The 24,729-nt window shown below is 34.7% G+C and overlaps 4 protein-coding genes across 5 annotated transcripts; 1 reads left to right on the top strand and 3 right to left on the bottom strand.

The window, feature by feature from the left end:
• Positions 1-201: 201 nt before the first annotated feature.
• LOC145933504 (RRP15-like protein) lies at positions 202-1,604 on the top strand. The gene is made up of 3 exons (XM_083033244.1): positions 202-712; positions 791-1,010; positions 1,332-1,604. Exons 1-3 carry the CDS (start codon positions 267-269, stop codon positions 1,458-1,460), a joined length of 795 nt encoding a protein of 264 aa, XP_082889370.1. The 5' UTR covers positions 202-266; the 3' UTR covers positions 1,461-1,604.
• LOC145933503 (uncharacterized) lies at positions 1,472-10,895 on the bottom strand. The gene is made up of 7 exons (XM_083033243.1): positions 10,719-10,895; positions 8,404-9,977; positions 7,626-8,166; positions 6,993-7,370; positions 5,054-5,389; positions 4,441-4,675; positions 1,472-4,346 (listed from the first exon to the last, which is right to left on the bottom strand). The coding sequence occupies exons 4-7, from the start codon at positions 7,069-7,071 to the stop codon at positions 3,530-3,532; spliced, it is 1,467 nt and encodes a 488-aa protein (XP_082889369.1). The 5' UTR covers positions 7,072-7,370; positions 7,626-8,166; positions 8,404-9,977; positions 10,719-10,895; the 3' UTR covers positions 1,472-3,529.
• A 1,064-nt stretch (positions 10,896-11,959) lies between these two features.
• Positions 11,960-13,659, bottom strand: LOC145933505 (lysophospholipase-like protein 1). Its single transcript, XM_083033245.1, has 4 exons — positions 13,436-13,659; positions 13,149-13,273; positions 12,708-12,968; positions 11,960-12,491 (listed from the first exon to the last, which is right to left on the bottom strand). Exons 1-4 carry the CDS (start codon positions 13,521-13,523, stop codon positions 12,267-12,269), a joined length of 699 nt encoding a protein of 232 aa, XP_082889371.1. The 5' UTR covers positions 13,524-13,659; the 3' UTR covers positions 11,960-12,266.
• Positions 13,660-20,282: 6,623 nt separating this feature from the next.
• On the bottom strand, positions 20,283-23,955 carry LOC145934182 (uncharacterized). Of its 2 annotated transcripts, none has more exons than XM_083034556.1 (4): positions 23,822-23,955; positions 23,520-23,721; positions 23,332-23,421; positions 20,283-22,511 (listed from the first exon to the last, which is right to left on the bottom strand). In XM_083034556.1, the coding sequence occupies exons 1-4, from the start codon at positions 23,941-23,943 to the stop codon at positions 22,179-22,181; spliced, it is 747 nt and encodes a 248-aa protein (XP_082890682.1). In that variant the 5' UTR covers positions 23,944-23,955; the 3' UTR covers positions 20,283-22,178. The 2 variants fall into 2 exon arrangements, with proteins under 2 accessions (XP_082890682.1, XP_082890681.1); XM_083034555.1 differs by having other exon boundaries at positions 22,465-22,937.
• Between the last annotated feature and the right edge of the window lie 774 nt (positions 23,956-24,729).

Raw genomic sequence — 24,729 nt, 5'->3', positions numbered from 1 at the left:
TTTTACTCGGATGCGCCAAGACTTTTTTCCTTTGTTCTCGGTTTACACTTATTAGTCTTGTGACACTAGCTTCCATTATTTTTAAGATCATCAATTTGAAAAGCGCGCGCATTTTCAATATGGCGTCTTCTTCACTTCCTCTTTGTCACGTGACCGATTTTAGTTGGCCCATATCCGTGTTGGATAGCAGATGGCGCTGGTTCTCATTTGTTCAGAGAAAAATCTTTGTGCATGCTGCTGAGCGTTTCTGTCCACGTGTTTTCGAGATGGAATTAGTAAATTCTGACAAAAATATACACGAAGAAGTAAATGAGGATAACGATGATTATCAGGAAAATGAATCTGATGACTTAGAAATGGAGAGCAATAGAGACGAGTCATTATCTGATGCTAATTGTAAATCTACTTCTAACCCAGGATGGGCGGATGTTATGCAAAAGATTTTAAGAACAAATAAGCCAAAGAGAAAAAAGACAATAGTATTAGCCAAGGCAAAGAAATTATGCGATGTAAAAGTAAAAGAAAAACCGGAAGATATTTCTTTTGACATTGATGGTATTAAAAATGAAAATAAAATAGAAGCTAATGTCGAAACAGGAGAGCCTACTGTACGTACTAAACCAAGGATAAAAGAGAAGAGTCTTGGCGTTCGTGTAAAACCATCAATTATAGATCGAGAACGTGAAAGAATGCTGCAAAAAATAGCCACACGGTAATTTATATTACATTTACACATTTTTTTCTCACTATCTTCTGGTTGTTAATAAATTTTTTGTGCTATATTTTACAGAGGAGTTGTACAGCTATTTAATGTAGTAAAACAGCAACAAACAGTTATTAACAAACAATTATCAGAAGCAGGACCATTGGAAAGAAAACGCGAGCAGGTGCTCAAAGGTGTTGACAAAAATGCCTTTCTCGATATTCTTATGGGAGGCAGTAAAAGCACACCACTTGATAATACTGTCAAATCTGAAAAAGTTGTAAAACAGACAGATAATAAAGACAAGGTAAGTGAAATTATTTTATATAATATAAATAATGTTAAAATTATAAATTATAATATAATTATATGTTAACGTTATAATATAAATGTTAAAATATATTCCTATAATATTAGTATACTTGTGTATGTATAGCAGCATAATATATTATTGATTTGTCTTTTTTAATATGCATTAAATTAATATATATTTAATTCATAAGCCATATTATTCAATGCCATATGTATCAAGACCATAATATAGAATTATGTTTATTGATATTTGATACACATTTTTACATTTAATATACAATTGTGCATAACAATGAAAATATGGTTTTTTTTTAAGGATGGCAAGATATGGGATGTTCTTCGAGATGATTTTGTCATGGGAGCCAAATTGAAAGACTGGGACAAGAAAGATGTTGAAGAAGAGGATTCATCATCTTTCCAGGACATGAACAGCGATGTGGATTGAAAATTAAGAAATTTTTATCATATTTTCTTTTCAGATAATTAAATAGTCATAAAAAATCTCGACATTGACTGTACATAATTAACTCGATTGGAAACATTTTTTGTAAATATGTAAATATATATTATGAATTTTTAAAAATTACAATTTATACCATTTTATTAATTTGTGAATTCATATGCAATAACTGGCCTTGCCTTCCTTTTTGTGATCCTTTTTATGATTTAATAAATGTTTATTAATATTTTATGTACAATTGTAAACTCTAAGTATTTCTTAAAAGAAACAATTTACTGATATCGCTTATTAATTAATTGATATTGTTTGGAATCGAGGATATTTATTCCCAAAGATTATCTTATAAAGCAATATCTTGTTTTATAATTTTATTTTACTGTGATTAGATTTAAAAGGAAAAAAGCTTCTGGTCGAAATAATCAGCCATAGAGGAACAAAAATCCCATTATCTACATATATTCTCCATTTAGCATTCTAAAAACTAGGAAGGCACATAGTATTATATATGCTTCACACAGGATTTTATTCTTTTAATATCCCTCGGTCAGTGATTTTTATCATTAGGAGACAAGAAAACAATGTGTACAACTTATATAGTTATCTATAAATATTTTACATATGTAATGTGTATATAAGAAATGTATTTTAAAATCAACTGTTATTATCGTTCACTTTCTGCATGCATAATTCGATTTAACACATTTTGATATTTTGTTATATCTCTGATTATATATTCAGTTCCTTCTTTACTTTCTCTGAAATCTCCATTAATGCATGATACATTCCCTTTATTCTTAATGCAAATTTTATTCTGTTTTATTCTTTTTTTTATTCTTTTACCACAGTTTTTATTTTTGTTTTATCATTTTTCAGAAATACTAAAATTGTTTAATGTATGTATAAATACCAGAAGAATGTGTTATTCTTCAAATAATACAAGAAGCAAACATAATAATTATTTAATAATTATAGAAGCTATTCAACTTATGTATAAAATATTGAAGAAAGAAAACATTCATCAAATTGTTGTCAATAATGCTCGTGAAACTTAAGAAACTTGTTAAAGTCTGGACGGATTAAGCTAATTTTATTATAACATTTCTGCTTAAACTTAAATAATTTTTGGCATATAAAAGTATTTTTATAATGTGAATTGCCCAATATTAATTTTTTGCAGTCGTAGTTTCTTTTTATTAAGGACTTTAAGTATCGTAATATAATTTATCGCATGATATTCATTAAAATCTTTCTATCTACATTATTTGGTAAGAGAATATTAACTATTATTCTTGATATTTGTCGTCGTCTGGGATATTTTAACAATATTAAAAATTATCTTCATATTCTCTCTCATCGCGCAAAAACCTTCTTTCAATATTCAAAAAAAGTCGTTGTTCAGTTTCATACGGTATGATCATTTGTCAGAAATATGCTGCATGTGTGTATGTGTATATGCACGTGTATGTGTGACAGATTTTACTAGTGTGTCACATATAATTATTATATTGTCTCACATATATATGTATATATAATTCTGTAATTATATATGTATATATAATTTTAATTAACATCGTGGTATAATATTTTCCGCACAATGTGATATTTATAACTATAACTTCTTGACTCCATTTCCAATTTTTCTGGATTTCAATTTATGTAAATAAAATTGAAACAAGATGCTAATAACTTCTATCTGTCATAGAAATTTATCGCAACAACTTTTACTTGTCATTTGACTCTTGTACACAATCCCCTATCTGTTGCGTGAAACAGTGTATAACATTTATCAAATTTAAAATTGGTATAAATATGAGGACATGAGTTAAGAGACTGTTTGGGCAAAATTAAAGAAAATAAAGTTCTTAAAAGAGACTAAAATAATATTAGTGCAGATATTTCATTAGACTTGAACTTTTAAAAAGAATTAGAAATTTTCTATGTACGTACGTCTTGAAAATCTCATTTCAAAGTTAAAGAACTCCGATTTTAAACTCTTCATCAATATAACTCTTCTTATCACCAGAGAGAGAATTACGTACAATTATAAAGTGAAATTACACTCTGCTTTCACGAATATCGGCGAGTGCGCCAAAATTACCAGCTTCTTCGTCGGGAAATTGAACTCCTTCGGCTTCGTCCTGACTTCTGTCTTCATCTTCCAATCGTCTGTTCCTCGCAAAGTACCTAGGATCATCGTTAACGACATTGTGGTTGGCTTCGTCCAGCAGTTGCGAATGATCCAGACGCGAATTCCTCGCGCTTTGATCTTCGCAATACACTCGAGATCGCTGATCTTCGTCGACACATCTATCTCGCGTAGCGGTGTCGACCTCCTCGGAGTCGGGCAATCTGACGAAGACTTGATGTTGATCTCCGTCTCGATTCAACGAACTCCTGCGGCTATCTTGGCTTAGTCTGGACGCGCTGCGGGCGCGGTTTCTCGTGTTCATCAGCTCGTTGCCGGCGACCTGGTGATTATTGCGACCAGCGTGCCGATAGTTTTCGTTCTCGTCGAACGGAACACGGAACGACACTTCGTCGTGGGATGCGCGAAAGGTCTCGAGATTCGCATCGTTGCTAGAGACTCGCGGCATCGTTTCCCGACTGAGTCGATAGAGACCAAGCTCGTTATCCACGTAGAAGTTGTCCAGCGGATTGCTGATGATGGACGGATGGCGTGAGACATTCCGTCGTGGGTAGCTCTGCAAACTAGACAGGCTCGTCACCGTGGCGTAAGGGTGATACCCGGGTACCGAGTTCAGCGGGTTACCGATGATATGTGGGCAACTATCTAAACTCTGCATTTCGATCTCCTCCTTGCTGTCGCGACAGTAATCGCGCATATCGATCTCGTGCGGCAGATTGACGAATCTGAAAGATAATTGAATTACTTGGTATAATAAGTATATAGTAATAATCAATAGTTCTCTAATTCATACATATATTACTATCAGTAATGATGTACCTGTGCAGGAGAATGTCAGAATAAGAAGGAGGCATATCAGTCTCCTCTTTGCCGTAAATACTCTCGTAAGTAGGTGGTGGAAAACATCCCACAGAACCTAAGCTGTCCTTACTGGGTGTCTCAGCATCCATTTCAAAGATGCTACCCTGACTGCTTTGTAACTGGTGGCGATTTACGCTTCGTGGATTTCTCTGAGCGCGCAACACACTGTCGCCTAGTTCCACTAAATCCAAACCTACCACAAAAATATTAAACCTACATCTCTTATATATTCTAAATAATTTAGCGAAATTTTTACAAGAATAAATTGATTCTATCTACTATAACTCTTTCCATAATGTTTGAGATCAGCATGTTAAAAAAAATAATTTTTCCCCTGCACATGTTTCCTTCATAATAAAAGATTACAGAATTTAATTTTTTCTTGACTTATTCAACATATTTGTTATATTTTTTTTTAAAGAGAGAAAGAGAGAAAAATATTATTCTAAATCTGTAGAAAAGTGTCTTATTTCTTTTTTTTTTTCTACGTTGTTTTCTAAATGATCAGTTACTTTGATTCATTTAATTCATTTTATTCATAGATCTGGAAACGTGAAATTCTAAATTTCACCTGTGGGATCCGCCTGGAACTGCGTGAAGATCGTACCGTCGACGACGAGCATTCTGCCATGCGGCAAGAGAATAATCGTCGGCGTTGCAACCATCGCCTGATCGCTGCCGCCGAACCGCGGGTCCGGTTCAGGGTCCTCTAAACGACAGCAGCAATGTCGTCTGCACAGGGACCGGCAGAAAGGCGCGCCCCAGCAGCAATAAGCGAAGATGAAGCAGAGAACGGCGAGCATCACCAAGAGAGCAGCCACCCCTTGACCCTGCTGAGCGGCCGCCAGGGTTGGCCCACCGGCGACGCCTACGCCGACGCCGAATCCACCGCTGTTGCTCATTTCGCCTAATTAATATAATTAATATAATTAGTTGTCTTTATTCATATTATGCATATTGTTATGTTGAACAAATATGTACAAGACTATATATACATACAAGATATTCTTACAGATCTAAAAATTTTCATATATATATTTTTTTTAGGCAATTCGGAATTAAATTTTTCTTAACAAAAGTTACAAGCCTTTATTTTTCTCATAATTTCCTAATTTTTAATATAAAATAGCTATTGATAATATAAATTTAAAATAACATAAAAACTGGAGATTTTTAATATATGCCTATGAATTAATAATTAAATTATATATATATATATATATATATATATATAATATAAATATTATTATTAATTATGCTAATCGATACACCTGATAAATTATTTACAAGACTTGCATTGTTTTTATTAATAATTAAAAAAATTATAATTAAAACTAATATATATATATAATATAAATATATATAATAATTAAATTATATATATATATATATATATATATAATTTTAATATATTAAACATAAAAATTTTGGAGTCACAGTCAAATCAGTCAACTTACTTCTTACTTATCGTATATCTTGTGAATAACAATGAATGTTATGTAAAAGCGAACGAAACTGTTACCTATATTGGCTCTCTCTTATGCTAATATGCCGAATTTCATAGTTTTCACCCTGGGCACGAAGTGAAAGTGAAGCTTTATGCGGTGATCGTAATATGTTACATAGTCAACGAGAGAGTAGGGCAAGCATTGGATACAGTCGATCAATTGCGCGCATTCGCGTGTAAAGAAGTTTTACAATAATCGCCTAATCTACATGACCAGCACGCGGCGTTCCGAGATTAAAGATATCGTTAAAATAAATACAACCTTTCTGATAAGAAATTGACCGGTCTTGTAGCTCAAGAAAATGATAATATAAGTAACTTTGTATCATCATCGAATTATTTATATAGTAATTATACATTGTGAGAAATTAAAGTTCGCTCTCTTTTAATTATTACGTATTATTTTGAATATTATATAGTATGTTATTGAAATATATTATATTGTATTTTGTGTGACAAAATAATAGTTTAATATAGTTATTATTATTAATTTCTTATAAGTTATTTCTTATAAGTTATTATTAGTGAAAACAATGCAAGTCTTGTAAATAATTTATCAAGTGTATTGATTAGCATGATTAATTCAGCAGAGCAATGCGACTCACAATCTAATTAATCTATAGTCTCTCGTTAGTTAGTATTCTTTTCTTATACCGTTGCTAAAGATAGGATGAAATAATAATAACTGCATAAACAATCTTTAAAAGGATCATGTAAATTAAGAAAAAAATCTAAAAAATATTATAATTCGCTCGTTTCTTATATATCTAAATTTTTCGAGATCAATAAATATATAATTTCTTTACTATATTAATACCCTTATATATTTCGCAATGCGCGTTATATATATTCTAATTAAATTTCATTGTAAAAACGAGATTATAAAAGAAAATTATATGATATGCAAAATGTTAATATCATCAAGTCAACAAGTTTGCTATACAAAACTTGTACAAGCGATACTTATTATATCATATAAATAAAATCAGACAAGAATCATCACCTTGGGCGGTAATATTGTGAAGCCAAGCGATTCCCGTGGTGGTTGCTGACTCCGCAACTCTGCGCGATCCGTAGACCATGAAAATGATTGAGAATTTGATGGATCTTTCGGCGTAAGAGAAGAGGATTATGTCTTTCCGAGAGAAACGGCGACAACGATGGTGGCGACGATGCGATCACATTGACAATCCGCGGTCTTTAACATGTGGATGGGCGACTTCGACCGGATGCTTTTCTGCTGCGATAAACGATGCATTTCTTGCGCGTCATTGAACTTGCGTATCCGTTTTCGTTGTATTTCCAATGAGTCTTTCGTTGAATCGTGAAGATCAACTAGCTCCTTGGTATTGACATCGTTGCACTTTTTTCATATGTTAATCTGAAATTAACATCCAGGAATAGTTTAGCTTTGAACGGATCATAAAATAACGAGGAAGTGAACACGATTTGATCCATAGCGCTTTGAGTTACAAATCGAATTCCCTCGCATTGGTCTTTAATTTATGAAAATCGATTTTTATTATTATTAATTGATAAAAAAAATAAAAAATAGTCAACTGTAGAATCATAAAATCGCGAGTTTAATTTATAATAATTAAACAAGTTATAGTTTTACCAAAACACATGTACTCACACTTATATTACATTAACGGCACAATTTGGATTCGCAGTGTTTCTAAGAGAAGTATCTCCTTTTTTTTAAGCATGAATCTAATCTATTCGCGATAACACTCGGTATAATGTACTAGACTGATTTCTCGCGCTGTTTATTCGACATGGGGCACATTAAGTGGAGACCGAGAACACTGCCATCGTCATTCTTCAGAAACACTCTTGACCCATTTCCACAACGTCCCCACTTTGTGTGTATCAACCTGCTTCTACGACGATATCTCTATTTCTCAATCGGGAGGAAAGTCACTCGTCGCGACCCCGCTCTTGGCTTTCTTGTCCCTCTCGCCGACTCCGCCGCAGCCCCATAGATCGCTGCACCCACCACTTTGAGATTTATCTTGATTTACCCCTTCAGGGCGCTTCTTAGACGTCCGCCCTATTTGTCGAGACAGTTCCAAGTTTTTCAAGTGAAAAATCGATACAATCAACTCGATTTTCTCTTCTCTTTTAAGAAAAGTGCTTCACATTCGTTATTTACGAAAGAAATTTTGAAGACTTGTCTGGAAATTGAGAAAAAATAAACATTAATTGTAAGATTTTCTTTAAAAAAATACATAATTAATTAAATAAAATCATCAATTGCATTACGTTTTTTTCTATCTTTAAAAAATTGATTCATTAATAGTTTCTTAAAATATTCCAATATTTAAATCTGTAGAAAATGTTTATAAAATATATTTTAAGTATACAGAGAAAAGAAATCTTGAAAAATGTGAAAAGATAAGAGAAAGACTTACATCAATCTTGTGAAATAACGAGCGATGAATCACCTCACAGTCCTTTCGCTTAGAAAAAGATTTCTTTCTTTTCAAAAATAGAACCATTCAAAAAATGATTTAAAAAGCTTTATAGATACTGCTTCGATAATATGGAGAATTCGTTTTTCTTATTACTTTTAACATGAATATCTTGTTTCTTTTCGTTTCTCTTATTATATTTCTGCGACACGAATATCAATTTGGTTTCTCTTTTTTTTCCTTCGGGAAATTTATTCTATGTCCTTTGGGAAATTTCGTTGTATCCACTTTCGTTGCCCTCTTTACATCGAACCATCGACATACCTCTCAGTCCTTGACGTCACCGACTGCAGGCCACACACCATATTATTTACTGTCGAGCGTTCACCGGCGCGTCTTCGGACGCACTCAAAAGATAATAAGGAAGATGTTGCTTCCTCAATGAATATCATTACATATTCGTCTTTTATTATATTAATATCACCAGCGATTATCGATTATCTCATTTACGCAATATATCCTAATTAAGTCGTACGATAAAGTAATTAATATTATGTAAATATAATTACTATTATTAAATTATTAATTAACGTGTATCTTTCTCATCATATTGCGTTGTATGCGTTTATGTTATTCTCTAGATGTGCATTTCTTTAATTTATAATTAAGTTTTCTATATCGTCCAAGATTGTTTTTTATATTGTTCATAAATGGAAAACGCACATTTTTTATAACACAAATCGATCTTCAGCATCCGTCCTAAAGATTCAAACTTTCAATCTTGTTGTTTGGTAGAAAGTGATAAAATCTTATTTCGTTCTATCGAGAGATCCATTCGTGATGACCCAGATTTACTCTCGACACGTCCAAGCTACATCTACCTTAATCACTTTATTTGCGCGTCGACGAGCGTCTATCCTTTTTCTTCTTACAATTTTATTATGTTCACTCCGCGGAAACTGCTGGTCGCAAATGTCACCATCATTATGTATATCGTTCGTTTTATAATACAAGTTCTCCACCTCGTATATATATTAATGTGTATACGTATTTTATACCTGTGTGTGTGTGTGTGTCCGTGTTTTCTCTTCTTCCTTTTTAAAGATTTTCCCCTAGAGGAATATTCTTAGCTTAACACGCACTAATCCGTTGCCTTTTACGTTCACCCTCTGCACAAGTTCCTCGTGGTTAAACATCGATCTTACACATTGAGGTGTTTTGTATCGTAATTAATAACTGATAACGTGTGTGCTTTATATTTTTTTCATAAAAGTCGATACTGCGACGAAAAATAAACGTCCGTGTCATGACGCGACGTCGGTGGTGAGAACGAGAACGCCAGGCCAGTGGGGCTATCCACCACCCACCCCATCCAGAGTCAGCCGAAGGGCGCAGCAATTCCGTCGCAGTTCACTCTCTTCGTTTCACTGCGCACTCGTTGCCGATGGATTCGTCGGTCGTTTCTCCCCTTCCTCACTCTCGTCGCATGCGTGTATTATATGCACGCCGAAGGGGATGGCAGGGAAAGCTGAAGGAGGGAGGATCGTGATCCTAATCTCCGGTGCAGGAAAATACTGTAATTTAAAAATTTTGACTCTAGTAATTGCATCATTTAACAACATCAGAATGGTAACTTGCAATTAATCAATTTTCCAAGTAAAAAAAATATGTAAATATCAAAAAGTGAACATGTATGCGACAATCGACTGAAATCAGTATATGTTCTTAATATATTTTATGAAGCGTGATTAAAAATATATTTTATTTCATTTAAAATAATTTTTGTATAATCTATATAATCCAAAAAGATGAGATTTACTCAGAAATTAATCATTTTGATTTGTATTTTTTCCTCTCTTCTTATAGCAAATTAAATTTTATTAGCATTGAAATTTAAATCGAAATATGTTCTTATATATATCAAAATTTAAACATTATTTGAATTTAATTTCATATTTTTTGCAAGAACTAATTTTTAATTCAAAAACAAAAAGTAGTATTGCGAGTGCCAAACTCTAGATATAGGAACAGCAGGAGAAGAGAGGAAGTGAAAAGGTCAGGGTGACTGCAACCACCCTGCATCGTTATTACAGACCTACTTTTTTCTACGATACCGAGGGCCAAGCGGCCCAAGGACTAAGATTTAGGATCTCTATTAATCTATATCACAACACACTCAGCATATTTTTTTTATCTCTATTGCAAGTCTGTCATAATGTTATATTTAATAGAAGCGTTATGTCTAACAAAACGCAACTAATGCTAATCTACTGCATACTGATAAAATCTGCTAAATTGCTCGTAATGTCGCTTACATTTTACTTGCTGAATAGCGATACATATATTCCGAAGTTCAACGATTAATGTTTAAACATTTAAGGGCATCTCGAGCATTTCAGAAATAAAGGAAAATTCTAAGAATTGATCCCAGTAATATCTGTTCACATAAAATAAATTGTGAGCATATTCCATAAAAATTCGACAATCGTATCAATTAATATTCTGAAAAATAATAAAAGTTAAAAGTTAAAAAATAAATTAATTCAGTGGCAAAAAATTATTTGTGAAGAAAAAATATTATAATTACGAGTAACTAACAATACGAGCACGCTTGTTCGTTTCACATAAAAAGCAGGTCAAACGGATAGCATCGATTTTATTCAAATTTTCACTTTTATTAAATAATGGAAATATTTATAGAGTCAATAAAAAGCTTATTTCCACAGTTTTGTGCGATTACACACAATTACTTAAATTGCGAACTTTTTGTCAATTATTTTGTCATCAAGTAATTTTTTAAATCTATCAAATCAATCAATCAAATCTATAAGGCTAGTGCAGTTTTTAATTCATTGCAATATTTTTTATATTTGTAAATTTTAAGCTCTTTTTCTAATATAATAATGGGCATGTTCCGATATTACTGCCAGTACTGAAAATCTATAGTTTACGTTACGTATATTATATATTTTCAGTACTGGCAGTAATATCGGAACATGGGGATAGTATTATGTTTAAGCAAAAGAAAGAAAATTCTTACTCAAAAACCAATAAAATAATGAGATATGTAATGATTTTAAAGATATTTTGAAGATTGGGGTCAATTATCTATCTCATAATTTGACATTATTCGTGCATGTACTATAATTTAATGATAATATAATAGCATATTTTATCATAAATAATATGCATGTAATTATATAAATAGTATATATATATATATTTACTTATATATATACACATATACATATTTATATATTAAAATCGGATTTTATATATCAAGTCATATTATTACTATAATAAATTTGCAAAAGCTCTTTTTTTTATCCTTTATGATGGAACATGTTATATTATATGCTATTATATCATTAAATAATTATAGTACATGTACATCATGATGCCAAGTTATGAGATTAATTAACCCCAATTTTTAAAATATTAAAATTGTTAAATTGTTACATAATGTAATATCTCATTAAGAATAGTGTATGATAGTTCCAGATTTTTAAAATGTATTTATATAGCAATATTACTAACGAAACTGCATCAATTTCGTTATATTTTAATCTAAAAAAATGCTTAAAAATGTAAATTTTATATATGTGTATATGTATAATTTAGTATTAAAAAAGAAACAAATATAACTCGTCAATTTTTGAAATTGATAAATAATTTTTCGGAAAAAAGAATAATATTTATAAATTACTTTTATAAAGTAACAATCCTGTCCAACTCTGCTCTAATTGATAAATTTGTAGATATACACATTTTTAAGAACAAACGTAACTATATTATATATATTATATACTCAACATGTTTTATACTTTTAACAATAATATTAGTATTTTAAAAATTAACATACATTATTTATCTGGTAAGATATTGAGGAGCCAATCTTTCCAACTTTGAATCTCTGCTCGACTCAATTCATGTTCAGTATTTTGCAGCGGCGTAAATTTGACATTCACTCCAAGCTCCTTCAGATTCTTAGCAGTCTCTTCACCCCATTCAATAGGAACTAAAGTATCTATTGTACCATGATACTGAACAAGTGGTATTTTATTATGTTCTGGTCTTGCTTTTAGATGCTAAAATTGTATAAATAAATAAAATTAAAATATAGTTTTAAACGTAACAAAATAAAGATTTGCTTGTAGTATACAAAATATATCTAAAAAATTTTAGTTTTATGAAATCTCTTTATAATTATTTGTTATTATTCGAATATTATATACCATATTGATTTCTTAAAAAAAATGTTTTAGTTTTTGAAAAATATTTCCAAATTTATCAAATAAATATACCTCATAAATTATAGATCCTTTGTTTAGGAAGGAAGACATAACAAAACAACCAGCTATAGAAGTTTTGTATCTGTATGCTAAATGCAATGCAAGGCAACCACCCATTGAAAAGCCACCCAAAATTATTCTGTTAAATGGAATTCCATTGGCTATTTCTTTATCAACCAATTCTGATATATTTTGGCACATAGAATTAATCGACTCTATATGTTCTGGCACTTGATTAGATATTGCCATGCGATTAAACCACACATTTTGCATCTACAATAGAATTTTAGCAAAACTTTATGAAATACTTGTTATAAAAGAAGATATAATGAAGATTGCTAGTCTTGATATTTGCTTTTTACGAAGCTTTTTATATAAACATGTTTTGTATTTATTGATATAAATAAACAAATTGTCTATTATGAATGTTCCAGGGTTAATCATAAATTGTACCATTCCGCCATTTGGTGTGTAAGGTTGACTGGGTGCACTAGGATAAATTAACTTTATGTGAGGAAACTGCAGTTTTTCTCTGTTAAGAATATCAACCCATTCTTTGATATCTTCCGCTGTGCCACCTGCAAATAATAAAACGTAATTAACAATTAAAGCAATATTATATATATAGGATTTATTCATCTTTATTTAAGAAAAAAAGTGGAATTTTACTTTAAAAGTTTAATTGCATTCTTTTACGTTTATTTTGCATTATGATCAGACAGATTGCTATGTTATTTTACCGGAACCGTGGAAGAAAAATACAGTAGCTGTATGTTTTCTCGTAGCTTGCACAATATTTGCTTGTGAGATTCTCGCGAGTGCCGTCATTTTCTTGAAACTACTGATTTATTCTCCGCCTAAGTTTTCTAAAATTACTATCAATGTATAAAAATAAAAGCAACAATATATATTTCCGTTGATATATCGTGATATGCCGGAATAGAACAGTCATGAACTAAAATGTTGTAGAAGCGCCATCGAGTTGAAAATACGTGCCAAATGGTGCTTAATACGAGCCGAATCCTGCGCTGTGATTGGCTGCCGCTTCGACATATCGATAAATCGATAAATCAATCGAGGCTCAATTGCGATTCTCGAAGTATGTATCTTCAGTTTCTTCAGTAGTAACCGTCGCGCCGAAACTTACTGAGAAGTCGAGGTCGAGTCACTCCGTATTTTTCGCCGGTATTACCGTCTAAAAGTCACTCTCGCGGTGAAATATTATCGCGAATGTATCGCTAAGTGACAAATATTCGTCGTAACGTTGAAGTCCGTGGACAATCGCTATTATACGAGTCTCGGTCGTATCACGAACATCGGTCGCGGCTAGACTTTGCTAAGTACGTCTAAATCGCCATTATTTAATGAAATAGTTTGATTGTTTGTCGTAATATTTAACCAAAATCGTAATCCTAACAGAACACACGTTCAAAAGATATCTGTGGGATATCTTTTGAACATGTATTCTGTTGGGGAAGATCATCGACAAAGATCCATGGACTCCGCCGTCCGTCCTAAAAGAAATGGTCGTCAAAGTGAGAGAGAGAGAGAGAGAGAGAGAGAGAGAGAGAGAGAGAGAGAGAGAACGCGAAGATGGCCAGTCTTTATATCCTTCTCTGTTGAATACTATCGCAAATAATAGAAAGAGATGGAGATGGCCGTCTTCACACGCTCTCTCTCTCTCTCTCTCTCTCTCTCTCTCTCTCTCTCTCTCTCTCTCTCTCTCTCTCTCTCTCTCTCTCTCTCTCTCTCTCTCTCACACTCTCACACTCTCTCTCACACTCTCTCTCACACTCACACTCTCTCTCACTTCTGATGATCATTTCTTCTAGGACGAATATGGTGCAGCCATATTTATGTCGATGGGGAGGATACATGTTCTTGCTGTTATAATTGTTTCAAATTCTAGGTGACCGATGTCAGCAGGAAAGGATTAGCACGAAGATGCCTCTAATTGTACGAATTGGTTAGTACACAACAGATGACGCTTCGGTACGTCTCGATTGCTGCGACAGGATGACGTATAGTTGCGATATATCGATAAATCGATCGAGGCTCAATTGCGATTCTCGAAGTACATCTTCAGTAGTAACCGTCGCGCCGAAAGCTGAGAGTCGAGGTCGAGTCACTCCGTATTTTTCGCCGGTATTACCGTCTAAAAGTGGCTCTCGCGGACAAAAATTATCGCGAATGTATCGTAAAGTGAAGTATTAAACATTCGTCGCAATATTGAACCCCGGGTGCAAGCGTTATACTCGTGAATATCGGGGTCGGCGATTCGTGTCGGGAAGCCAGTCGGAATCTTCAATGTCGCCTTCTTGCTTTTTCGTGTGATTTCTTCGTCGAAGTAAAAGTAAACGATTATCGTTAAGTATGTCTAAATTATAATTCTTCAATTAATCGGGTCGATTATATTTTTCGTCCTAATATATATTTTGATCTAATCGAGTGCCCTTGCTGTTATGATTATTTCGAATTTTGGCTGACCGATCAGGATAAAACGATTAGCATAAAGATTCCTTTGACTGTTCAATCAAACGAAGCATGTGTAATATTGCAAGTGGCATCCTTTATTCGTTAGCAAAAGTATTGAAAAATTTGTCATGTACTGTCGCCATCTTGTTAACTGAAATGAGACGTACCGAATTTATTCGAACGCAAAGATGGAAGGAGACTGTGGAGTTACCTAACGGGTATTACAGTAATCTGTAAAAACTAGTGAGCGAAACATTGATCGGACGAGTGCGGTGTTACCGAGAAACTCGGTTCGCGGTCGCGAGGTGGCAGCTCGATGCCCGACTTACGTCGCGACACTCGGTCATCGCATATAACGTTGCCGTAGTGCTAAAATGGCCGTCGCGGTTTCTGAGAAATCCAGTGCAGTGTTGTGAGTGCGCGTGCATTTCGACAAGAGGACCATCGCCTAGGAAGGACGCCGCCCCCGCCGAAGGCTACCTCCAAGCATGACTGACAATCCTGCGCCACTGGTGAGTCATGACATTTTCCATAAAATGAGATCGGACGATGCGAGAGATCGCGGACCACGGCGAGGTTACTTGGCCGTCCTCGGCTCTTCCGCGATCCCCGGCTGCCGCTGTCGCGCGACGCGTCTTTTTTATTATTTCGCCCTGTTAAGAATCGTTTGCCTGTAATAATTTTGTGCATATAAATCTCGCTTTTCTACAAATGTCATCTACGTGCATCCGACAAATGCGCAATCTGCGCAAACGCGCCGGTCGAGGTTCGATGTCCGCTCTGCTTGCGACGTCACTCGTCTGACAGCGACTATCACCTGTTCCTGATGACGTCACGAACAATGATGACGTCAACGGTCCCCAATCTCTCGTAGAATCCTCTGTTCCTTGCTCTGATCTCATTCTTTTTAATATTCATAATGCAGGCCTTATTGTATTTACTGGTATTGTTGATGCGCTATATTTGTCAAATTCGCGACATTAATTAACAATTAATTTAGTTTAGAGCAGAAAAAGATGGAATAAGGATACTTTTAGCACACAATGAATAAATATAATATTTCTTTTAAGATAACATGGAAATTGATTATTTGTATGTCAAAAATTTAGGAATTGGTCATTTGTGTATCAAAAATTTAATATATCTCGCGCATTGAAATAAATAATTAGTCGTCTGCTCTAAGATGACGTCATATTCACAGTATGACGTAGGCGGAATCTATAATATAAATGATACTGATATTACGTAATACACTCGCTTACGTCAAATTGCAATCTACGTGATTGCATCATAATGTTGTAAAGGCAAAGGAACATTCTTGCTAAGGACTGTTACATGCAAATGTTGATCTAGGTAATTTTATTATATAGGAATATACTCCAGAAAATTGAAGTACGCTACAAGGAACTTATTTTTATTTTTGATGGAAAATTCTTAATAATTCTTGCTTTAAATATTTTAAAAGTCTAAAGGCTTAATTTTCAAATTTACATTTTGTAGAGAACAAAAGTCAATTATATCTACATATTTTTCTACATACATTTCCATTTATCATATATTACGTAAAATCGAACGAAAATGATCTCATACATATATTTAAATTTTTTTGTATAAAAATAGAATTAATTTAAATGAAATTCTGCTTAAATAATAATTTGTTATGTGTATAAAGTTATTAAAATTTCGCATAATTTGTAAAACATAATGCAGATATTTCTTTTTGAAAGGATTTGTAGTAATATTAAAGCGTCGCATTTTTTATCAAGAGTTTGTGTACAGAGGAATTCGGATAAAAAATTACTAACGATTTCCCATTGTTTAGACATTAAAAATTTAGTCGGTGCCGCGATAATATTCCAATTCTCGCGGTCTAAGATATTGATTTTAATTTTAATTTACTGGGCGCCGCCTTAATTCGGATCAATTGATCTGTCAATTAATAAGAGTGTAACGGTTAATCGACCTTTGTAGGAATAATTAGGAGAAACGACTATGGCCTGAGAGTATTGCAAAAAATATATAATTGCTCTCTGTCTTTTTCCCTCGCGTGCGATTATTATTAAAGAATATCGCAAATGACCAGTTATTATTCAATACCAGTATCTACAATTTATTTTTCTATATTCGTATATGTTCTAAATTTCATATATTGTATATATATTGTGTATATTTTTTGTGTATTGTGTATATTTCATATATTTTGTGTATTGATATGTATATTTTGGCTTTACTGCCGATTTTTACAAACTATAACATTGACAATGAATCAGTTAAACCATTTTAGTCCGCGAATTTACTACCGTTGAATTGCAATGCGTTTATAATTTGGGAGGGAAAATCTTATATAGTTTGGTGAGGAGTGATTTATTGTAGTCGATTTAAAACATCGGCTCGTATAGCCGATTAGGATTAGATCTGGATTAGAAATTACAGTTGGTTTACTTCTGCGAAATGTACGAGATTTCCGGATTGCCATTAAGAGACAAATTGTGTGACCACGTTAGACAAATGCCTGTGAGCTATCCCGCAAGATTTTCAGTTTATCCGAGGCTCTGTTTGAAATCAGTTCAATTTGCGGTTCGAATACAGCGGCGAATATTTTTAGCGAAATTTCGCGACGCGAGATTTTGCGAAGTCGCTCGTAGATGTCGTTACGACCATCGAATTCTCAACTTTTTGCAATATTCATTTATGATTGTTTAAATCTGATAGAAATTTGAATCTATACAATTTAAATATTTGTTAGCCACGATGTTTTGGTACGAAATAAAATGGCAAAGTGGAGAAAAAATTAATTGATGCGTTTCAAAGAATGAATATAAATTTATAATTTCATGTAAAAACTTTTTGAACTGTTTATTCTTATCGGAATATAATTTATTTCAAAACGCAAATTTTTGATTTCTATTGTCCAGTCATTGAATGCATATTGCTAAAATATGTGCGAGCATAGTAATCGCGGAAGAAGGAATCATAGTAAAATTTTTATTTGATAATTTAGGTAAAGGTCGGAGAAAATAGTCGGTCGCGTCCAGGTCGCGTTAGAATTGCGTGAGATTAGTAATCGTCATGATGACGATATATAAATGCACATTATTATACTCGCACGAGCATTACACGAGTGTCATTCCGCGAAGAATATTTTCGTTGAGAGAAAAATAATCTCTTCCCCGACTTTAATATTATTTCAATGAATGGTTTACTTTTTTTATTTGACCATATGTCGCTGCAAATCGCACCATGATTTCGACTTGCGTATGCAGTATATATTATTTAGAAAAACATGTCGATTTCGAACTGTTGATGTCGGATTCATTTTACGATTCACGCGAATAAATAATATCTTTTAATCGTATCTATATTTTGTTCCAATTTTTACACTCTTCTATCGATCTTATCCTGATGATTTTCTCACGCTGTTATATGAGAAGAAATTACGCTTAGAAACAGTAGATACACATTTTGTGGTGTTAAAAGATAGAGATAAAAATGCACCGGAAGCGGTACGTTATTTCAGACAATCACGCTAAGTTATAAGAGATTACATCGCGATTATGTGAATATAGATCGGAGAAGATTGTATTCTTGGAACTTGTCCAATCAATTTCGTACAAGTTGAGAAGCTGCTTCTCTATTAACAGCCAACAATCTTTTATTTTATTGTTGTATCAGAATCTTAGTTGTTTTTCGCGATGAAATACTAAATTATATTTTAATGTGCGATGTGTGCGACTACAAATTTTCTTCTATGAAATTATAATCTTGAATTATATTTTATTTATATAATATAAAAATAATTTAGATTATTCGAAAATAATTTAGATTATTTTTTATATACGAAATGAAAATTATCTGAAAATCATTAATACACAAAATCAACATTACATACGCAATGACCTAATATAAATTCGCGTCTTTCTCAATCTTCTTTAACATCTGGATTGTAGAAACTCGAAATTCTTGAACTCCTTACGGTAACGTGTTTGCATCTTCGCGTGCATCCAAAGAGGATGAAACTTTGTTGGATCGAGATTTTCGCCCGATACCTTTTCTCGTTAGCGTATTAGGAAGGACGTGCACGAATTGGAGCAGATGGAAATGCAATGAGCCGTCCTGGTTTCACGTACTAGGTTCTCGATGACGTGGCTCGTGTTCTTCTCTCAGTTGATTTCTCTCTCTCTCCATCTGTCTATCTATCTATATCTATTATATCTATCTTTCTCTCTGTCGATCTGTCTACTGTTTATGCTCATATATACACCGACGCCTTCGCGTCGGTGATGATGCCGCTGCTTGCGCAATCGTCGTTTACGTTTCACATGATTCACCGGCGTGGAACGTTGGCGGCGTCATCGATGTTGATTTCTCGAAAACGAGGTCGTACGATGATTGTCACGGACGGATCTGTCGATGATTCCCCGCGGCTAATGCATTCCTAGCGATGATCGGCTGGAAATAGTAATGGTACACACAGGGTGTTCGTAGTCGATCTGACCTACTTGAAATTCGAAAGTAGATATTGCTTCGAAAGCTATCTCTGTTCTGAAAGGACATTCTGTTTGAGGGGTTTCTTGAAATATTCTCGAAAGTCATAGCTGCTTAGCTTCATCATTTATTAAAGTGATTAGTATATTGTATCGTAAGCGCGCACTTGCGAGAGATTTTCGCGAAATTACAGAAAAGGGATTGTATAAATTGTGGATTCAATATACGCCTTGATGTTCTTCCGCTTAATTCTCAATTGTATTTGCGTCTGAAAGCGAAATTTGCTAAGCTCACGAGTGCTATTGAATTAATCTCGCGCGATGAATATTCCTCGATATTTCTCTTGTATTCTTAATTGATATACGAGTGTCATTTGTATGCATTGAGCTTTGTCAAGAGAAAGAGCTTGAAACTCTTCGGCATTAATATATCTGACCGTATTCCTTGAAAAAAGTACTAATTGTATATTTCAAGTAGAAATATAAAATTCTAACTAACAACGTGCATAAATTTTAATTATCAGTTTTCTCAGATCAACATTGTTTATTCCACAATTGAAATATTATATAAATTGAAATATAATATATAAAATATTATATTATATAAAATTGAAATATTATATGCTAAATGAAATCACAAATTTTAATATCAAATTTGATACCTAAAACTTTCGAAATAAATGTTCAGTTTCGGGCTTCGTTAACTATCAATAATCGACTTGATAACTGCAGCTATCGATCAGAAAAGTACGACGGTAAAGACGGGTGTACGGAAAGGACAGCAACCCCTCGCTCCGCCGTATCATCTCGATTCCACGTATTGCATCTGCATGTTAAGTTAGATTGACTCCGAGAGAACTGAACCGTGAGCCACTCGAATATATACGCGCGCAGTCTTCATCCTGTTTATCTCTCTCTCTCTCTCTCTCTTTCTCTCGGCTTTTCTCTCCTCTTCTCTCTTCTTTCTTTCTTCGCGATATATACACTCGTCCAAACGTACACACACTCTCTCTCGCGTCGCACGCAAATGCGTGCGCCAATTGTATTTGCATATTTCAAATTATTTCGAGGAAGATGTTAAGTGGAGCGTCGCGCAATGGAGCGATTCTACCTCCCTCGGTTTATCTACGTGATGTCGTTTCTTTTTTTTTTCCTTGTTTTTTAATCTCCTCTCCGCGTAAGTACACGGATGCGATCCATCGCGTAATCGATACCACAAATGGAGCCCTGCGGATTTCTCCGCGAAGAAATTGACCGCGTCGTTCGCGCCCACACGTGAGCACATTCTGTACGAAGAAGCATTCTCGCCTACGTAATGGACGACTCGCGAAATCGTACTAGCGTGTCATTTAAATATTTGCTCGCCACGGCTTTACGCTGTGAATTTTATTTATCGCGAAATCTTAAAACTCGCGCCCGAGAAGTTTTTACGGCCGAGCTTTCTCACACGTCTAAATGTCGAGAAAATTTTGCTCGACTAGCGAGCTCGCGCGCTTTCCACGTTTATTTGCGTTTTTCACATCCGCCGCGCGTTCTGACGAAAATAAATAAAAATTACGTGACGGTGCCCCCCTTCCTCCCTCTCCCGATGGCGCATTCGGTTGAGTTTATATTTGCGAATTTTCACGCTCGACGGCCAATTTCGTTATGATGTTGTTTGCACGTCGAATTCTCGTCAAGCAGTCCCGGCATCTACCTATATCGACACAATCTTGAGAAAACGATGAGGCGCGTCTCGAGACGACGATGAAGGAGCGACAAGATGAGAGAGAGAGAGAAAGAGAAAGATTACGCGGTATCGGTTCCTTTTCGGGATTCGGCGGATTGCGCGTCTGCGAAAAAGTTATGTAGAAAATACTCGCGGCGTGATCTTTGAGATGGAAACTTGCTCGCTCGTGTGCGCGGATATAAAAGAAACTTTCCTTTCGCGAAAAAATAATATGCATCGCGCGAGCGGTGCCTTTTATGTGCGAGCATCTCTCTTATCTACATATTTCGTATAACGTTCTCTCTTATTGTCACGAATATGTGTAGAGAAAGAGAGAGAGAGACTATTTCTATGAAACAAAATCGCTTAAAATGATGATGCAAACTTAGATGACTCCGTTTCTCCGTCGTTATTAGCATCTTCTCGTGTCATTTAACCTACGCGACGTTATCGAGCAAAGTGCGCGTTGTAATTATTTCACTCTTTTCGCGGCATTCTCGTTTTCTCTCGGTGGAAAACACAAGAGACAGATATTTCTCGGAGAAGATATCGCGCGGAGAAAGAATGCGGATGCATTAATCTCTTGGCACGTGCCACGTAATTCTGCGGAGCGCGCCTGTATTAATAGTCTTGCGAAACCGAGAGGTAAAAATGATCGAAATGTTGGCGCCAACGGATACAAATCTTTATTGCGAACAACGGCGCAACACGATAATAATCTCATTCTGCAACGGTCACTTTGGTAAAACGATCCCGCGCGTCATTTAACATTCAAGATACCGCCGATCTCTTGGTGCGATAATATCTATTTGTAAATTAACACACGACACTGGGCCAAGTCGCTTGCTGGACGTTTCTGTACTTGGTGCACACGTCGACGCTACCGTGACGGACCGGCAGCTGCACGATGTTGATATCGTAGTCGGTGTTGACGAGGACGGCGTTGAGCGAGGGTAGGTGTAATTTGTTGACGATGTCATCATCATGAAGCTCGCCGGTCACCGGGTTCATGTAGGAGCAACGGGTCTTCGCTAGCACGCAGGCGGTGGTGTTGACGAACAATTGCGCGAGTTGCATGTTCGTGTAGTTTGCGTAGCTGCTGTTGAAGTTAGGTAACATTCTTGCGGCCTCGTCGACACACTCCCTAAGCTGCGGAAAGTATTCGTCAGCTCTCGCGAGAATTTCCCTCGCGATTCTCGAGTTAGTTTTTTTTTTTTACCGTGCAGTAGAAACCCATAAAGTAACGCTCGTCGTGCATGATATAGAAGAAACTGTACAATATTGTATGATACAAGATACGCTTGAAAATTACGCGTGAGATTTCGTATGATCTCAAACGGAGACGTCGTCAGTATCGCATTCTTGACGAGGTAAAAAGTCATGGCCTCAAGAATGTGGAGCTCGTGGATTTATAGATCCTGTTCCGGGACGAACAGTAGTTACATTAGTCTCTCTAATTATGCAGACGCTATTCCGTGCCTTCTGTGCTAGAATTTTCAAGAATATAAAAGGACTTTGTTGCTTGATTCGTGTTATTCCTCGAAACGTTGGTATAGGTCCCCTGACGTCTATAGCCTGAATAATTAATTTGCAATAGATTTCTTATTATTTACATTATTTACATTATTTACCATTAATTTAAATATTTACAATTAGTTAAAAAATATGCATGCATTAGAAACAGATAAATGAAAAATAATAATTGATTAGTAAAAATGTGTGTTCTCTTGCAAATTTTTAAAAATATTGACAAAATGAGTGCTAAATATTTGAGTACCATTTTTTCAAATACTAACTTATAACTATTAATAGCAAGGAAATATTTACAAACGGATTGTAATAATATAAGTGAAGTTATAAGACGATAGCATTCAATGAGGACGCGTTGCATTAAGAGTAGTAAAGCAAAATAGAGACAATTATGTTCTGAGTAACAGTTAATAGCTATTGATTCAGAGTTCAATCTTACCAAACTATTCTTATTGACTTGACGAATGCATTCTAGAAACGAGCAGTAAATTAACATAGGGCTTCGCGTATTAGGCATACTGGTCGCATTCTAGAATCGAAAATTTACAAGTATTATCGTGAAATTTTTATAAAAGTTATTAGAAACATATTAGAGGAAAATAAACGGTCGATTTTTCATGCACATACTCGCAAATAAGCCTGACAATGGCCGTAACTGGTGTTGTTGAGATATTCACCGGCGCACGCGGACATGGCTGCTAACATCGAGAAGCCCTGTGGTAAGATGCTCGCGCGAAAGAAGCATCCGTAACAAGCGTCGCGTCGCACAGTCGCGTTAGAACCTTGCGACTGGTTGCATAACTGATTTAGCAGTTCAGGTATTTTCACTCTGGAAAGAAAAATCACGTCGTTACACAATAAATAGGCGCGCAAAAATATTTTTCTTTGTTTCACGCAAAAAGAAAATAATATGAACAATCGGAATATACTGTTTAACCGCGGTCAAGGTTCCCAGAAATTTTCCAAAGTTGTCCTGCACCAGGGTATCGACAAAATTCGCACTAGAGATCGAGAATAGTATTAAAATCCCGACTAACGCCGCTCTCGTCATTGCTGCGCGAGATCGTTTGGCAACTTCCTTCCGAATCGCATCGGACTGGTACTTTTATACTGATGTGTAAATCTGATAAGACTGCCAGGGATGTAGCTATGTTCGGTTCTTTTCATTTGAAAAAAAAAAAAATAGACTTTGATTCGTATACAATTATATTCACGCTAAAATATACATATTTTGCATTAGATTTTTTAAAATTTATCTGTATTTGAATATTATGCGTTGTACAAACATCTTTATATCAGATTATAATTTTGCAATAAATTTGTTAATTTTGCATTTGATAATCGAGAAAATCTATACAGAGCGTTTAACTTTAATTATAACGCAACCTTACTTAATTTTTTCTGCTTCTAATTCAAAGATTTAAAAAATAACATCAACATTAATGAAACGAGTCTCTTCGGTCCGATTGTTTCTCTATCGGATTTTTTTTTTATTGTACGTGGTCGGTTGCTCGCGGCCCTGGCAGGGATGAAGTTGCAGCTAAAGCGTAACGATTCCTATTATCTGCGACCTCGCGCACGAGGTCGTGACACGTGGTTGATCATCGTTGTCTCGTGAAAATGGACCGTGAATAGGAGATCTAGGACGGCATAGTGAATCTCATAATACAACCGACACGAATCGTATATCGGGTAAAATGTGTCGCATTATCGCTAAAAGTGCGGGATGCATCAACGTCGCCCAATCATCATTGCACTTTCGCGGCGACACGCGATATGGCGTGCGCGGCCGTTTATTTATTTTCCGGTCGAAGAGAGAGCCTCCCGCACCCGAAAA

The sequence above is a fragment of the Prenolepis imparis genome, unplaced genomic scaffold, assembly GCF_030444845.1.
Source record: "Prenolepis imparis isolate NDT839.2.m4 unplaced genomic scaffold, iyPreImpa1.0 SCAF_3, whole genome shotgun sequence".
In the NCBI taxonomy this organism is placed as follows: Eukaryota; Metazoa; Arthropoda; class Insecta; order Hymenoptera; family Formicidae; genus Prenolepis; species Prenolepis imparis.
This window is presented reverse-complemented; position numbering and strand designations above follow the sequence as displayed.

Coding starts and splice junctions, on each gene's coding strand:
- LOC145933503 (XM_083033243.1), bottom strand. CDS start 7,071: ATGGTCTACGGATCGCGCAGAGTTGCGGAGTCAGCAACCACCACGGGA. Junction 5,390..6,992: donor TCACAATATTACCGCCCAAG/GTGATGATTCTT, acceptor TATATTAATTAG/GCGAAATGAGCAACAGCGGT. Junction 4,676..5,053: donor GTTCCAGGCGGATCCCACAG/GTGAAATTTAGA, acceptor TTTTTGTGGTAG/GTTTGGATTTAGTGGAACTA.
- LOC145934182 (XM_083034556.1), bottom strand. CDS start 23,943: ATGACGAGAGCGGCGTTAGTCGGGATTTTAATACTATTCTCGATCTCT. Junction 23,422..23,519: donor ATTGTCAGGCTTATTTGCGA/GTATGTGCATGA, acceptor TTTCGATTCTAG/AATGCGACCAGTATGCCTAA. Junction 22,512..23,331: donor AAGTCAATAAGAATAGTTTG/GTAAGATTGAAC, acceptor TACTTTCCGCAG/CTTAGGGAGTGTGTCGACGA.
- LOC145933505 (XM_083033245.1), bottom strand. CDS start 13,523: ATGACGGCACTCGCGAGAATCTCACAAGCAAATATTGTGCAAGCTACG. Junction 12,969..13,148: donor ACACACCAAATGGCGGAATG/GTACAATTTATG, acceptor ATTCTATTGTAG/ATGCAAAATGTGTGGTTTAA. Junction 12,492..12,707: donor AAGGATCTATAATTTATGAG/GTATATTTATTT, acceptor ATACAATTTTAG/CATCTAAAAGCAAGACCAGA.
- LOC145933504 (XM_083033244.1), top strand. CDS start 267: ATGGAATTAGTAAATTCTGACAAAAATATACACGAAGAAGTAAATGAG. Junction 713..790: donor CTGCAAAAAATAGCCACACG/GTAATTTATATT, acceptor TATATTTTACAG/AGGAGTTGTACAGCTATTTA. Junction 1,011..1,331: donor AGACAGATAATAAAGACAAG/GTAAGTGAAATT, acceptor TTTTTTTTTAAG/GATGGCAAGATATGGGATGT.